At 40.2% G+C, this 17,819-nt stretch overlaps 1 protein-coding gene across 1 annotated transcript in view; it reads right to left on the bottom strand.

Annotated features, from left to right (window-relative positions):
• Positions 1-15,950, bottom strand: part of TPP2 (tripeptidyl peptidase 2) — a 133,374-nt gene extending 117,424 nt beyond the window's left edge. The window contains exons 1-2 of the mRNA XM_042782696.1: positions 15,786-15,950; positions 7,130-7,258 (exon numbers count right to left, since the gene is read on the bottom strand). Of these exons, the coding sequence (XP_042638630.1) occupies positions 7,130-7,258; positions 15,786-15,950 (294 nt within the window). The remainder of the gene's footprint in view (positions 1-7,129; positions 7,259-15,785) is intronic.
• Positions 15,951-17,819: the final 1,869 nt, after the last annotated feature.

Raw genomic sequence — 17,819 nt, 5'->3', positions numbered from 1 at the left:
TCCTTCCTTGCTGTTTCCTTCCTAGTCATAAGAGACCAGCATAGTCGTCCCTGAAGTCCTTAGTGACCAGGGCTGACCTTTAGCAGTTGGAAATATTCAGGCTGTTGGTGCCATCAGAGTAGCTTACAGTCTGTAGCTCCTTCCATCTCTGTACTCACTCCTTTCAGTCAGGTTTTTCCACTAGTTGGTGCCTAATCCATTTATGTATACTTCCTTTCAAAGCTCATGGCTCCACAATTATCTTCTGTACCTCTCTCAACTGGTTTTTCTTTCTTTGTTGTAGAGTGTCTATGTAGCCTGTCTGCATATTCCACCACCTTACCAGAAGTCCTCATTGTAAATACATTTCTTCAACAACACAAATGGCAGCTGCACATGTGGACTTCAACAGATAGAGTACACAGGAATCAGATCGACTACATCTGTGGAAAAGAAGCGATGGAGAAGCTCACTATCTTCAGCCAAAATAAGGCCAAGAACTAACTATGGAACTGACCATCAATTGCTTATATGCCAAGTTCAAGATGAAGCTGAAGACAATTAAAACAAGTCCATGAGAGCCAAAATATAAGCTTGATTATTTCCTTCCTGAATTTAGAGACCATCTAAAAAACAGATTTGATGCACTGAACACCAATGACCGAAAACCGGAGGAACTGTGGGATGACATCAAGAACATCATCCGTGAAGAAAGCAAAAGGTCATTAAAAAGACAGGAAAGGAAGAAAAGACAAAAATAGATGTCAGCAGAGACTCTGAAACTTGCCCTTGAACAGAGAGTAGCTAAAATAAATGAAGAAATGACAAGACAAAAGAGCTTAACAGAAGCTTTCAAAGAGCATCTCGAGAAGACAAAGTTAATTATTATAATGAAATGTGCAAAGACCTAGAGCTAGAAAACCAAAAGGGAAGAACACACTCTGCATTTCTCAAGCTGAAAGAACTTAAGAAAAAAATTCTATCCTGAAATTGCAACACTGAAAGATTCTACAGGCAAAATATTGAATGATGCAGGAAACATCAAAAGAAGATGGAAGGAATATACAGAGACACTGTACCAAAACAACTGGTCAGTGTTCATCTTTTCAGGAGGTGGCATGTGATCAAGAACCAATGGTATTGAAGGAAGAAGTCAAAGCTGCACTGAAGGACTTGGCAAAGAGCAAGGCTCAAGGAATTGATGGAATAACCATAGAGATGTTTCAACAAACGGATGCCATGCTGGAGGCACTCATTTGGCTATGCCAAGAGATTTGGAATACAGCTACCTGGCCAACTGACTGAAGAGATCCATATATGTACCCATTCCAAAGAAAAGTAATCCCACAGAATATGGAAACTATCTAACAATATCATTAATATCGCATACAAGCAAAATCTTACTGAAGATAATTCAAAAATGGTTGCAGCAATATATTGACAGAGAATTTCCAGAAATGCAAGCTGGATTCAGAAGAGGATGTGGAACAAGGGGTATCATTGCTGATGTCAGATGGATCTTGACTGAAAGCAAAAAATAACAGAAAGATGTTTACCTGTGTTTTACTGACTATGCAAAGGCATTTGATTGTGTGGATCATAATAAATTATGGATAACATTGAAAAGAACAGGAATTCCAGAACATTTGATTGTGCTCATAAGGAATCTATACATAGACCAGGAGGCTGTTGTTCAAATAGAACAAAGGGATACTGTATGGTTTAAAATCAGGAAGGGAGTGTATTAGGGTTGTATCCTTTCACCATACTTATTCAATCTGTATGCTGAACAATAATCTGAGAAGCGGGACTATACGAAGAAGAATGTGGCATCAGGATTAGAGGAAGACTCATTAACAATCTGTAATATGCAGATAACACAACTTTGCTTGCTTAAAGTGAGGATGACCTGAACTACTTACTGATGAAGATTAAAGACTATAGTCTTCAGTATGAATTAAAACTCAACATAAAGAACACAAAAATTCTCACAACTGGACCAATAACCACCATCACGATAAATGGAGAAAAGATTGAAGTTGTCAAAAACTTATTACTTGGCTCCAGAATCAACACCAATGGAAGCAGCAGTCAAAACATCAGGCAACGTACTGGGCAAATCTGCTACAAAAGACCTCTTTCAAGTGCTGAAGAGCAGAGATGTGTCCTTAAAAAATAAGATGCATCTAACCCAGGCCTAAGGAGCTCTGGTAGCATAGTGCCTAAAGCACTTGACTACTAACCAGAAGGCTGGCGGTTCAAACCCACCAGCCACTCCGCGGACAGAAAGTTGGACAATCTACTTCCATAGTGATACTGCCTCGGAAACCCAAGGAGGGGTCACTATAAGTCAGGTCCAACTTGGTGACACATAACAACAACACTAACAACCCACACCTTGGTATTTTCAATCACCTCATATGCATATGAGAGCTGGACAATAAACAAGGAAGATCAAAGAAGAGTTGATGCTTTTGAGTTGTGATGCTGGCGAAGAATATTCAAAGGACTGTGGACTGACAAAAGAATTAACAAATCTGTCCTGAAAGAACTGCAGCCAGAATGCTCGCTGGAAGTGAGAATGGTCAGCCTTTGTCTCATTTACTTTGCTCATGCTGTCAGAAATGACCATTCCCTGGAGAAGGGTATTATGCTTGGTAAAGTAGAGGGTCAGCGAAGAAGAAGAAGAAGAAGGCGGCCCTCAACGAGATGGACTGACATAGTGGGTACAATGATGGGCTCTGGTATAGCAAGGACTGTGAGGCTGGAACAGGACCAGGTAGTGTTCCATTCTGTTGTATGTAGGGTTGCTATGAGTTGGAGATGACCTGACAGCACCTGACAACAACATCTGAAACATACTCAAAATAATAGGATGACTAGGAAAAGACAGGTAAAAATGTAGAATAATTCAGATGTAAAAAAAAAACTAATTTCCCTGAAGATCACAACTTTTTAAAAAGCAATGGAAAAATGAAGCAGTTTGTTGTACTAAGCAAACTCTAAGATGACCAATGACCATGCCCTTATATAATCCTCTCTTTACGTATAGGCAGGACTTGGGAACATGATGAGTATCATTTTAGTTATTATGTAATGTTACATGGGAAAGGTGAAAAAAAAAAAAAATTGCAGATACAATTAGGGTACATAATCGGTTAACTCTGAGTTAACCAAAATTGAGATTATCCCTGGTAGGCCAGACCTTATCAGATGAGTCTCTTTAAAAATGGGACTGGGGCAGTGCCTAAGATTTTCCTGCTGGTCTGAAAGAAGCAAGCTACTATGAGTTGTACAGCTACAAGAAAATGAATTTTAATAAGTCATACAAACTCACAAGAGGACCCCATGTCTAAGATAAGACCACAGTACTAACCAACATCTTGATTGTAGTCTTCTAAGACCTTGAACCCACTACTTGTCTGTCAGTCTGTCGTACTGTGGTGGCTTGCATGTTGCTGCGAGGCTAGATGCTATGCCACTGGTATTTCAAATACCACCAGGGTCACCAATGGTGGACAGGTTTCAGAGGAACTTCCAGACTAAGACTCAGTAGAAGGATGGGCCATTCACTTCTCAAAGTGGCAAGTGAAAACCTTATGAATAGCAGTGAAACACTGTCTGATATACTACTGGAAAACTTTATGAATAGCCCTGAAACACTGGCTATATATATAGTGCTAAAATGCGAGCCCCTCAGGTTTGAAGCCACTCAAAATACAACTGGGGAATGGCAACCTCCTCAAAGTTCAGTCAACTTTAATGATGTGGATGGATTAAAGTTTTGGGGACCTCTATTTGCTGATGTGGCATGACTCAAAAAGGGAAGAAATAGCTGCAAGCATCCATTAATAACTGGAACATGGAATGTACAAAGCATCAATCTATAAAAATTGGACGTTGTTAAAAATGAAATAGAATGCATAAACATCAATATCCAAGGACTGGTTTTGACCATCCTGAATTAGACAATCATGTGATCTACTATGCTGAGAATGACAAATTGAAAAGGAATGGTGATGTATTCATCATCACAAAGAGTATTTCAACATCTATCCTCAAGTACAATGCTGTCAAAACCAAAAACCAAACTCACTGCTATCGAGTCGGATCCGACTCCTAGTCGCCCAATCTTCCGTAGTGATACCGCCTCAGAAACCCAATGAGGGGTCGCTGAAAAGGAATGAGTCGATGTTCAACTATTTTAGGAGGTGGCATATGATCAAGAACCACTGATGCTGAAGGAAGAAGTCAAAGCTGCACTGAAGGAACTGGTGTTAAACAAGTTTCAGGAATTGATAGAATACGCACTGACATGTTTCAACAAATGGATAACTTGCTAGAGGCACTTACTCGTCTATGCCACAAAATTTGGAAGAAAGCTACCTGGCCAACTGACGGGAAGAGATTCATAACTGTACACATTCCACATACTGTGGAAATTATAAAAAATACTATTGAATATATCGAGTAAAATGTTGAAGATAATTCAAAAATGGTTGCAGCAATATATTGACAGCAAATTTCCAGAAATGCAAGCTGGATTCAGAAGAGGATGTGGAATGAGGGATATCATTGCTGATGTCAGATGGATCTTGGCTGAAAGCAAAGAATACCACAAAGATGTTTACTTGTGTTTTACTGACTATGCAAAAGCATTTGACTGTGTGGATCATATAAAATTATGGATAACAATGAGAACAATGGGGATTCAAAAAAACTTAACTATGCTCATAACACAGTTAACCTGTACATAGACCAGGAGAACACACTGAACCTGTACACACACCAGGAGGCTGTCGTTCGAACAGAACAAGGGGATGCTACATGGTTTAAAATTGGGAAGGGTGTTCACCAAGGTTGTATCCTTTCACCATACTTATTCAATCTGTACGCTGAATAAATAATCTGAGAAGCTGGACTATATGAAGAAGAACTCAGTATCAGGATTGAGGAAGACTCATTAACAACCTGCAATATGCAGACGACACAACTGCTTGAAAGTGAGTATGACTCAAAGCACCTACTAATAAAGATTAAAAACTAGAGTCTGCAGTATTGATTACACTTCAGCATAAAGAAAACAAAAACCCTCACAATTAGACCAATAAGCAGCATCACGATAAATGGAAAAAAGACTGAAGTTGTCCAACATTTCATAGTACTTGGATCCATAATCAACTCCCATGGAAGCAGCAGTTAGACATCATATTACACTGGGCAAATTTGCTACAAAAGACCTCTTTAAAGTGCTGAAGAGGAAAGATGTCACTCTGAAGACTAAGGTACACCTAACCCAAGACACGGGATTTTCAATCACCTCATATGCATGTGAAAGCTGGACAATAAATAAGGAAGACCAAAAAGGAGTTGATGCTTTTGAGTTGTGGTGCTGGCAAAGAATACTGTAAGTACCATGGACTGCCAGAAGAATGAACAAATCTGTCCTGGAACATGTGCAGCCAGAATGCTTCCTGGAAGTGAGAATGGTGAGACTTTGTCTCACCTACTTTGGTCGTGCTGTTAGAAGGGATTGTTGCCTGGATAAGGATATTATGCTTAGTTAAGAACAGGGTCGGAGAAAAAGGTGAAGACCCTCAATGATACTGGTTGCCACAGTGACTGCAACAATGGGCTCAGGTATAGCGAGGATTGTGAGGATGGGACACAACCAGGTAGTGTTTCATTCAGTTGTACACAGGGTCACTATGTCGGAGCTGGCTCAAGTGCACCTAACAGCAATAAGCTCTTGAATAGAGGACTTAGCTAAACTGTACATGTACTCCAGATCCATAGAAACAATGAAATAATAGCTGCTGAGACTATAGTAATTTGTTACAAAGCACAAAAAAGTAATATATTGCCAAAACAACGTTATCCAAAAGGCAATACCGAAAAAATACAAATACACAAAGGTGAGAAGAACTACATATAGATCTTTAAAAAAAACTAAAACCAAACACTGCCATCAAATTGATTTTGACTCATAGCAATCCGCATTGGATTTCCAATGCTGTAAATCTTTAAGAAAGTAGATTGCCCCATCTTCCTTCCGCAGAGCAGCTGGTGGGTTTGAACCACTGACCTTCTGGTTAACAGTCAAATGCCTTATCACTACACCACCACAGCTCCTTAGGAAATCGAAATAACCACAATTTTATATTCCAAACTAATCCTACTTATTGGTTTAAAGGATAGATTCAAGTCAAATTTCTGCCATCTTTCAAACTGGGGAAAATTACACAACAGGAAAAAATGAAGGCAAAACTATCATCTGGTCACTTTCCTCAATATTCTATTCAAATTTAAAACAGAATTTGGCAACTACATTGATAAAATAGTCCAACTCTAAGCTCCTCATCAAAAAACTAAGCAACAGTTTCTTCTAAAACGGCCCCTACATATCCAGTCCTCTTGGTATTTATGCTCATGTAAAATTCCCCTCCCTTGTTGAACGTATTGTTGTTGTTGTTGTTGTTTGCCGTCGAGTCAGCCCCGACTCATAGTGACCCCTCCTTGGGTTTCCAAGGCAGTATCACTACGGAAGTAGGATTGCCCAACCTTCCTTCCGAGGAGTGCCTGATGGGTTTGAACTGCCAGCCTTCTGGTGAGCAGTCAAGCGCCTTAGGCACTATGCTACCAGAGCTCCTATTAACCACTTCTAATTAATATAACATTATTGAAGCTATGTGATGTCATCTCCAAGATTACTTTTAGTAAAAGGCACACGGCTTCCATTTTGGGCACTCTCTCTCAGATGACTCACCCTAAGCAAAGAAAGCCGAATGCTCTAAAAGCAGCCCTGTAGGAACCTATGTGGTAAGAATGAAGGCCTGCCAATAACCATTTGTGTAAGCCTAGAAACTGATTCCTCTTTCCCACTCAGGGTGAGCCTACAAATGAAACTGCTGCCCTGGCCAATAGCTTGCAACTTTTGAGAGGCACCCAGCTAAGTCACATCCAGATTCCTGGCTCACAGAAACTGCAAAATAATAAATGTTCATTGTTTTAAATTGTCAAGTTTTAGAATAACTTGTTATGCACCAATAGGTAACTAATACTACAAAATTTAAGCTACAAACATTACATGCTTTAAGGCAACAGTACAAAAAAGAAAGAAGAAAATCAGTAACACAACAAAAACTCTAACCTTAAGCACTCTTCCTGAAAGACCAATAATTTCACCATCTTTTGGCTCCACTACTGTAGCAGTATTCACATCACCACTTCCTGTTGTATCAATGATGTCAAGGATTTTTGGCTTTCCGTCAGTTGTAACCTGAAAATTAAGAGACAATTATAATATCAATTACAGAGTTTAATTTTTTTTATCCCTAAAAAAAAACAATGTTAAACTATGCATAATATGAGTGCAAACACGGCAACAATTGGGAGGATGATGTAGGACCAGGTAGTGTTTCGTTCTGCTATCAGGTCATTATGAGTCAGAACCAACTCAACGGCATCTGACAACACATCTACCTGTTTATATATACTCAATGCCTTGGAGTTGATTCCAATTCATAGTGCCCCCACTGGGTTTCCCCACTGGGTTTCCAAGGCTGTAAATCTTTACGAAAGCAGACTGCCTCATCTTTCTTCCATGGAGCAGCTGGCGGGTTCAAACTGCTAATCTTTTGGTTAGCAGCAAATGCCTTAACCACTGAACAACCAGAGCTTTTATTTATATACATTTACTTATATAAAGTTGTTGTTAGTTGCCAGCCAGCTGGTTCCAACTCATGGTGACCCCATGTGTGCAGAGAATTGCTCCATAGGGTTTTCAAGGCTGTGACCCTTTGGAAACTGATCACCAGGCCTGCCTTCAAAGGTACCTCTGGGTGCATATGAATCACCAACCTTTCAGCTAGTATTTCAGCGCTAATTTAGTCATGGAAACACCACAGAATCCTTCAAGTGGTTTGACATACTCATTTAATAAATATTTACTATAGACTACATACGGTTTTGGGAGCTCTGGTAGCATAGTGGCTAAGACACTTGCCTGCTAACCAGACGGCTGGCGGTTCAAACCCACCAGCCACTCCTCGGAAGGAAGGTTGGGCAATCCTACTTCCGTAGTGATAACTGCCTCGGAAACCCAAGGAGGGGTCGCTATGAGTCGGGGCCGACTCGACGGCACATAACAACAACAACAACAACATACGGTTTTAGGTGTTCGGGATACAGCAGTGATCAAAACACCAAATCCCCAATTTCACTGATACCACATTATAATGAAGAAACAGCTAATGAATACATAAGTAAAAACATATAATATTCACATAATTACTATGGAGAAAAATTAAGTAGGGAAGGTAAACAGATGGTATGGGGCTTTCAGTTTTAACTAGGCTGGTTGAAACAACAACAAAGGCCTCACTGTGGAGGTTAACATTTGCGCAAAGACCTGGGGAAGGTACGCTTTGGGCTGGACAAGTCCAAAACTTCAGGAAATATTTTTATTATGTAATATTTCATTACTGTATGCCATACCAACACCATAAAACATCCGAAGTTCCAATTTAACATGCCCCCTCAAACCTGTTTCTCCCCAAGTTTTGACAACTCAGGCATCACCACACCCAGCTGTTCAAGCCAGAAACTTAAAAAAGTCTCTCTCTGCTTCTTTACCCTAGCTTACTCCTTCCATCAAATCTGCCAGGAAGTCCTTCCTGTTAATTCTTCCTCCAAAATATAATTAAAATCCATCTTCTTTTGATTTCTACTACTACTATCCTAATCTTCCAAGCCACAATCACCTCCTGCCTACATAACTTTGATCGTTTCCTTACACATCTCCCAGCTTTCACTCTTGGCCTCCACCAAAAATAATCTTAATTTGTATTACGCCATTCTTCTTTTTGAATCCCTTCAATGGATTCATAGCACCTAAAATTCAAAGAGCTCTATAAGACAGGACCCTTGTCACTCCCAACTTTAACCACACTGACCTTTCAATTCCTGGAACATGCCAAACTTCTTCCTCCCTCACCACTTTTTTTGCACAGGGGTCCTCCTGCGTAGCACTCTCTATCCTTTCAGATGAACCATGGGGATTCCAAGTCACTCTTCAGTTTTCTACAACGTCACCCCTCTCAGAAAGATCTCCCTGATGACTTAAAAGAAGTGGTCAACATTCTAAGTCTGTTCTTTCTCACTGTACCTTATGTTGCCTTCACAGAATTTAATTCACTATGTAGTTATATAGCTGTATGATTTCGTACTCATTTCCCTTACTAGAATACAAGCTCTGCTAAGTACAAGGACTATGTCTTCTTTATTTACCAATGTACACCTAATATCCAGCAGTCCTTATTAGATACATGATAAATATTTATTAAATTACTGAATGATCTGGCAATAACTACTTAGCATTAAAACTAATTTTCCTAAGGCATGGAACTGTCCATTTGAGCCATAATATGAAGGGAGCTCTGCTGAAGTAGTGCCTAACGCGTTGACTGCTAACCAGAAGGCTCGTGGGTCAAACCTACCAGCCACTCCTTGGAAGGAAGACTGGGCAATCTACTTCTGTAGAAATACCACCTTGGAAACCCAAAGCGGGGTCGCTAGGAGTCAGATTCAACTTGAGGGCTATGAGTTTGTTTACAAATGCTTTAAGTAAAAGCCCACACTGTTCTTGTGGGCTCTTTCCGAGCGAGCTTTGCAAAGGGAAAAGAAGACTGAAAAAAGATTCCAGTTACCCTCAAGAAAGAAACAGGAATGTGAAAAATGCCAATAGTGTGACAAGAGTACAAAGTCTTCAGGTCCTTTCTCCACCTGGGGAATTCCCACTGTTTCTTTAAGATAAAGCTTAATGTCCCTTTCTGTGAGTCTTTCTAAGTAACACTTTGCTCAGTCATTACAGCATCCTGAAAGTTTTGTAATTAAGGTATACCCTAAAGAAGGAGAGAGAAATTCACTACTCGGAGAAAACAAAAGAAAAAAAATTTTTTCTGTGTAAGGAAAAGTAATAAGGTGGCTAGTGGGCCACAAACTTTAATCATGTTGCCACAGAATACTCTGGGGGCCATATAGGCCTTCCTTGAATAGTTGTTGTTGTGTTTTATGTATGGTAATTTCTAAAATGGGTGTTCATGTCTTATGTTATCTATTTTAGTAACAAACAAATATTCTACACCTCAAAATTATAATTTTAAAAAATCATGGTGGAAATCATACCAAACTCTGATAACATTTTATTATAAAATTTAAATCAGATATTGATTTTGAAGGGAGAGGCTAAGTATCTTGAAAAATAAAAAAGTAATGAAGGAAAATATAAGAAAATCTACCAAAATAAAAGTGGAAACAATTAAGAGGAAGTTAATACCTCTCTATAAAATTAAAGCTAGCTAGCTCATGTACTAATAAGAAAATAATCTACTTTAAAATATATTTCCAAATCCACACATAATTTGAAAGACACACTAAGAACACAAGTCACCTATCTTCTTCATCTTCTCATTCAAATGTGCAAACAACTCCAGTGACTTGAGCTCCAGAATATTAAGAGATCAGTTACAAATCAGACACGGTTCTCTAATTAGAAACCTCATTATCAGTGTGCAAAAGAAAAAGCCCAATGGACTCAGTGACTTGTTTACCATCAACTGTTTCCACAAGAAGCCCTGGTAGAGCAGTGGTTAAAGCGCTTGGTTACTAACAGAAAAGTTAGCAGTTCTAAACATACTAGCTGCTCCTCCAGAGAAAGAAAAGGCAGTCTGTTTCCATAAAAACTGACAGTCTTGAAACCCCCACAGGACAGTTTTAGTCTCCTATAAAGTCACTGGGAGTTAGAATCAACTTGATGGCAATAGGTTCTGGTATTTCCAAAGACTTAAGTATTCTCTCTGTGTCTCTTTAATAATTACTAACTTTAACTAATTTTTTAAATTCATTTCTTGCTAAAATTTCTATAAATTCTTTATATAAAGTAATTTCTTATATATGCAATTATATGTTTTACTTTATTATTAGGTAAAAGAAACTACCCCACTGGAGATAATAAGACAAAATGGGGATTCAGGGTTAGGAAGAAAAGAATTTTTTTATTAAAAAAAAAAAAAAAAAATTAAGGGCAAATAGCTGAGAATTTTGCAAAAGAACTTTAGAAGTAAAGAAAAGGTAACTGAATTGCTAACACTGGAACTATCCCTCATCTTTGAGGTATGATGTGGGAGAGAGGGAAAGTAAGAATAGTTACTACGAGTAGAGTTAAGGTAATAAACCTTCATGTACTGAGATGGGAGACTGAGAAGTCCTTATTGGACTATGCTGGTTGGATAAAACAGAAACTTCCCAAACTTTTTGGTATTCCTAAAATACCAATAATCCAAGTGACTGCGTGTCTTCACTAAAACAATTATGGTGCAGGAGTTGGTGAGGGTAAGTGAACCACTCACTATGCATTTGTAGAAAGGATCAGAACAAAAGGAGGGTACGCAAACTGTCTCAACAAAACTACGTGAATTTGTAAGTAGTTGCTGTTAGGTGCTGTTAAGTTGATTTTGATTCACAGTGACCCCATGTGACTGAGGAAAACTGCCCCTTTTCTAGGCTGTAATCTTTACCAGAGCAGGTCTTTCTCCCATGGAGCACTGGGTAGGTTCAAATCACCAACATTCTGCATAGCAGCTGCGTGCTTAACCATTGTGCCATCAGGCCTCTTTGAATGAATCAATATTTAATTCAAATTCCAGGGGAAGAAAACATTGAAAATGTTCTTATAAGCAAGGGAAGATATTGCATAAACAAATACTACTAAATTGCTATTAATTCTGAGTCCTAATATGAATAAATAAGACAATTTTTGCTTTGAGAAAAATTACAATCCAGGTGGGAAGACAGATGAGTAGAGAGATAACTGTGATACAAGACTACAAATAATAGAGTTAAGGATAGTCTCCATGAAAGCTCGTAAGAACACAATGCCCAACTTGGGGAAACTGGGGAAGGCTAACTGAAAAAGAGATAATAGAACTTAAAATAAATTGCATAGTATCCAATATTAGTAATCTACAACACGTATTTATCTATGTAGACAGAGATATATAACTGATAATTTACTTAGCATTCTCTATTATATTTTAGTGGATCTAAAAATAGAAATAAGTTTACAGGATTACTTGTAACCTCTTTCCCTAAGCCTTTTCCCCACATAAGGAAATGTTTTTGTATGTGTGTGTATATATGTATGTGTGTGTGTGTTCATATCGTACACACACACATCACCTACCACATTTTTCCATTCAAAAAAATATTTAACATTACAAACACATTTCATACAAAATGAATTAGGATGTATGTTTTCAAATATGTTTAACTTAAGCACGAACAAGGTATGTAAAAAAAAGATACTAAAATGAAATTTTTAACACTATTAGGGAGATTTGAACAAATTGCTATTAGAGCAAAAAGGAAAACACAAAAGCAAACCTTTGGTTGCAGGGACTGGGCCTTATTCATCTTTGAACCCGCAAGCCCTAGCACAATACACGGCACATATATATAAATACATGGTGGGAAGCTGAATTAGATTAGTTGATACCCCCCAATGTAATGAGGTCAAGACCCAACGAGGTGTTGAAGGATTAAGTAGGAATTTTACAGGAGACTGTAAATCAGATTAAATACCACACACAAAGGCACATGCTAGAAAAAGACCCAAAACATCTGGGCAACTGGAAGAGAGTAAAATGTTCAACATGGAAGCACAAGGTAAAGGGTAGGGGCAGCATAGATAGAGATAAAAGAAATGGTAAGAACTGAGGCTGCAGGAGGAGGCTATAGTTGAATGATAAAGGCCTTACACATAAAAAGTTCAAAGTTTTATGTATAATCAACTGGGATCCCAAAACATAATTCCTTTTAATTTAAGCAAGGGTATAGTACAAGGTTCTTTTTTTTTCCTTCTTTTTTTAATGGAAAATAATTTTTACAATGTGAAAGATGAAGCAAAGAGAAGAAAGACTGGTGGCAGGAAAGCTAGCTGGATATTTCATATATATTTCTAGGTCCAGTTCAAGTCCCATCTAGTTCTGATTGATTTAGCTCTCAATTGTTCCCCTTCTTTTTCAATCTCTGTAACAATTACAGTTTGCAGGACTGACTACATCATTTAACACAATGTTGTTATTGTTGTTATGTGCCATCGGGTCCGCCCGAACTCATAGCCACCCCTCCTTGGGTTTCCTCCTTGGGTTTCCGAGGCAGTATCACTACTGAAGTAGGACTGCCCAACCTTCCTTTCGAGGAGTGGCTGGTGGGTTTGAACCCCTGGTTAGCAGTCAAGTGCTTTAGCCACTATGCTACCAGACCTCCTAACACAATGTTGTGGTTGTTGTTGTTTGCCATCGAGTCGGCCCCGACTCATAGCGACCCCTCCTTGGGTTTCCGAGGCAGTATCACTACGGAAGTAGGATTGCCCAACCTTAGGCACCTCAAAAGTATTTGAATATTTGCTTAGGAAATATTTAATTATTTATGTTATTATTACTTTGCTCATGCCAGCTACCCGCTACTTTTAATGTGCCCAGTCAGCTATCACAAAAGACAACTGGGCCCAAGAAAGAATAAGACACCCCAAAGTGTCCTTCAAAGTTTTCACTTGTGCCTCTCGTCCTTTACTCATACCCCACGTGTTTTTCCAAATGTCCATTTCAGCCTCCTCTTCCTATTTAATTCCTTCTCTTTTTATTCATCTTATCTTACACATATATACATAAACGTACAAAATAAATTTGTTAAAGATAAAGATAATAATCTTAAAATCCACCAGTACTTACTTATAAGCCACTTTACTGAACTGCTTTTAATTGGCCATGTTTAGGTCAGTATCTAAGGGTTACAGTTCTTAGAACAGTTACATTTTCACTTGATTTCAATATTTTATTGCTCAAGTATTTATGTCAATACATACAAGTATCTAAGTTAAATATACATTTAACTTTTGGATAATCGGGGATTAAGAACCCCCTACAAACTCCTACTAAATATCACAGCTTAAAAAACTAGCTTTATTTAACACTTTCATTAAGCACTTTAAAAAGTGCTTTTATTATACCTCCCTTACAAATCTAATTATAATACTGTAACCAATCCTCTCTTACAATAAATTTTTAGAGCAACCCTGTAGGGTGAGAACTGTTGTTACTTTACAGGGAGTAACAGATAATTTGATTAACAAGTCTGGGAAATTTTATAAAATATTCCTACTGGAGACAGAACTTCTCTACACTTTTCAGATCCTATTATATTGACTGACAAAGGAATCAGTGAACCACTTACCTGTTATTCTCCTCCCACTTATCCCTATAAAAAGTAAACATACACCACAACAGAATGGAAACCATTACTACTCTGTAATAAAGCTTCAATGAGGTGATAGCTGTCACTATTTTAAATTTTAAGAGTTATTAATACAACACATACTGTAGCTACCAGGAGGGAATTCATCACCTACTCTTCTGATTCACCAAAGCAGCCCAGGAGAGCCACAAGTTTGTTGTAGTCCAAAGTACTGCTGAAGAATTAATAGGAAGAAGCAAGATTCTTAGAGAATTTCTATATAGAGGTCAAACTAGCTTCCCTTTTTCCCCAAATTACTTCTGAACCTCCAATGTGCTACATCAATTATCAGAAATCACAATAAAGAACCGAAAAAGGAAAGGAGTGGGGGGGGGGGAGGCAGAGCATTGTTAAACTTCAGAGTTTAGTGTAGAAAATGATGTGAGAGATACAGAGGAAGGACTGATACACAAGGAAGAGATCAATATACAGCAGGATTAGTCAGGGAAAACTTTTGGGAGATGAACCTTGAACAACGGTAACATTTTGTTCATTAACAAATTTCAGTAAAAGGCTAAGTTTACAAAAGTCAAACTTCAAAGACTTTATTTAAGCAGAATGCTTTTAGCCAGGAGACATTATTTTTAAAAATTACCGTTCGCTATGGTATCTTGATCTAAAGATTTCAAAGTTGCCTAGGACAAAAGTAAGTGATAATTTTAAAAAACCGCAATAAAAGTATGTTGCTGTGTCTTCTGAAGTTAATAAAGCCTGAAAAGTTCAATAAAAACAAAAGCGAAATTCTATTTTCCTTATGTAAAGCGAAGACTAAGCAACAAGATTCAATGACCCTAAACACATACACTGCAGAAGATCATTTAAAAATAGAATACATAAAACTACCAGAGGAAACGATTCCGGAAGTTGACTGAGTTATCTTCTAGAGACCCGGCCTTCATGCTTAAAGACAATTATTCCCCAAACCGAGTCTTTCGAACCACAGCAATTAAAATTAAGTTCTTGTATGTCATTTGCTCTCCTCATCTAAAAAACAATTTTAAAATTCTAATTTGGAAATAGCAGGTAAGGACTGGCCCCTAGCTCATGAGGAACCGGTAGAAGAAGTCTCATGGTATGGGAAGGAGCCCCGAGGTCTCCGAACTGGTAATGCCTAAGAAAGGGGTTTCCCTGAGGCGAAGGCGGATCCAGGGTCCCCAAACCAGCCGCGCCAGGCGCGTTGCTTTTGTCTGGACCAGGAACACGGCCCAGCCCAGGCTCCCGAGCTCCGAGCCTCTGGCCCATCCCGCGCCCGGGGCGCCTTTGGGTCCCTCCGGCGTTCCGGCGTGCGCTCAACTCTTGCTTTAGACTCCTCCCGGTGCCGGGTTCTCTGCGCTGCCGACCTCAGGTTCAGCTCGGCCGCACAGCCGGGCTTCGGCCTTCTTGGAGGCTGCGTCGCCTCCCGTGTCCCTGATCGCCAGCGCCCCCGCGTCCCAGGCCCTTGAGGGCTGCCTCACCTGCATACCCGGGGCTCCAGGGTCGACCCCAGTGTCCAGGACGGCAATGAGCACCCCCCGCCCATCATACTCCGGGTAGCGACAGAGGAAGGAGGCGGCTCCGGTCTCTTTTTTCGGCAGGAGACCGTGAAAAGGGAAAGGCTCTTCGGTGGCGGCGGTAGCCATAGACGCAGGCTGGAGGACGAGGAAGAGGCAAACTGCCAGGCTGCGCGCGGAAGAGCAGCGCGAGGACACCCTGGCGGCCGCGAAACTGGAGGCGGGGGCGAGGGGCGGGGCTGGCTGCGCCTTTCGCCAATCCTGTTTCTTCAGGCGGGGTCGCGAGCGATAACCAATGAAAGGAAGGAAGCCAGGTCTACAAGCCAATTACGCAATGCTACGTTCACCAACGGCGCCGATCTCAGGCGCTAGTTCGAAGTGTGGTCCGGGCTGCAGTGAAAGAGGCGGAGTCTAAACTAATTACTTGAAGGTTCGGTTCTCGAACCAGGGGTCTTAAAGAGACACAGACTTTGGGTTCTAGGAAGAGCCGACCTCCAAGCAAAGAAGCCTTGTATTCTGTGCCGAAACACTTCCCGAGAAACTGAGAAGGAAACGGACCGCCAGCCAGATGTAGCGGGAACCCCTGAGCGAAGAAAAGCGATGTTTTCCAAACTTGAAGTTGGAGGCTAAACTTTTCGGTGCAATCCGGGAGCAATAGCTACACACATTTAAGCCCTACAAATCTTCGGATGTTGGCGAAATCCCCGGACATAATTTTTTTAGTTTTCTCTGGCTCAGTCATGTAGATTTTGTTCTCTCACTGCTTGTTCTGTGCCCTCTTTAAACGTAGGGTGGGTATAGGCAGTAGTGTCAATCACCAGGAAGTGGGTTGTTTGGCATTCGGTGGGCTTTGTAGCCAGTAACGGTAACTGGAGTGTAATGGGTTCCACCTGTCTCCTTGGGTTCCACCTGTCTCCTTTGCTTCCGCGATTTCTGAAAAGCTTTTTTTTTTTTAAGTTTAAATTGCAACTGATTGCTCCTTAAGACTACCTACTAACGCCATTTCAGACCCAAAAATTATAAAGGCGACTATCAGGCCATAATTCTCACAATGACAGCCACCAAGTACTTTATGGTGTACTAAAGGTCCTTTGTTGTTGTTGTTGTTATGTGCCGTGGAGTCAAACCTGACTCACAGCGACCCCTCCTTGGGTTTCCGAGGCAGTATCACTACGGAAGTAGGATTGCCCAACCTTCCTTCCGAGTAGTGGCTGGTGGGTTTGAACCGCCAGCCATCTGGTTAGCAGGCAAGTGTCTTAGCCACTGTGCTACCAGAGCTCCTTTAGTGATCTTTATATCTGGGTTCATGCTGAGGTTCTTAGCCTTTTTTATCTGCCAGAGCTCCCTTTGGCAATTTGGTGAGGCCTACTGACCCTCTCCTAATGGAGCTCTGGTGATGCAGTAAGTCATTTGGTTGCTTAACCAGAAGCTCAGCGGTTCAAACCCACTAGCTGCTCCAGGGGTGGAAGATAGGGGACTCTACTTTGGGAAAGATTTACAGCCTTGGAAACCCAATGGGGGTGGCTATGAGTTGGAATCTACTAGATGGCAGTGAGTTTGGTTTTTGAGTTGGATTGACCCTTTCAGAGAAGCTCTGGTGGTGCAGTGGTTAAAGCATTTGGCTGCTAACCAAAAGGTCAGTAATTGGAGAAAGATGAGGCAGTCTGCTTCCCTAAAGATTTACAGCTTTGGAAATCTATGGGGCTGTTATAGTATGTCCTATAAGGTCACTATGAGTTGACTCCAGGGCAACAGGTTTGGTATTTTTTTGGACCAACCCCTTCTCAGTGCAGTTTTTAAATGCATAAGATTAATATATGTAGTGCTTTAAAAGCTGGACAATGAATAAGGAAGACTGAAGAAGAGTTGATGCTTTTGAGTTGTGGTGTTGGCAATGAATGCTGAAAGTACCGTGGACTGCTGAAAGAACTAACAAAACTGTCCTGGAGGAAGTGCAGCCGGAATGCTCCTTGGAAGCGAGGACGGTCAGACTTCATC

This window comes from Orycteropus afer, unplaced genomic scaffold, assembly GCF_000298275.1.
Source record: "Orycteropus afer afer isolate SDZICR_OR568_19922 unplaced genomic scaffold, OryAfe1.0 scaffold00417, whole genome shotgun sequence".
In the NCBI taxonomy this organism is placed as follows: Eukaryota; Metazoa; Chordata; class Mammalia; order Tubulidentata; family Orycteropodidae; genus Orycteropus; species Orycteropus afer.
This window is presented reverse-complemented; position numbering and strand designations above follow the sequence as displayed.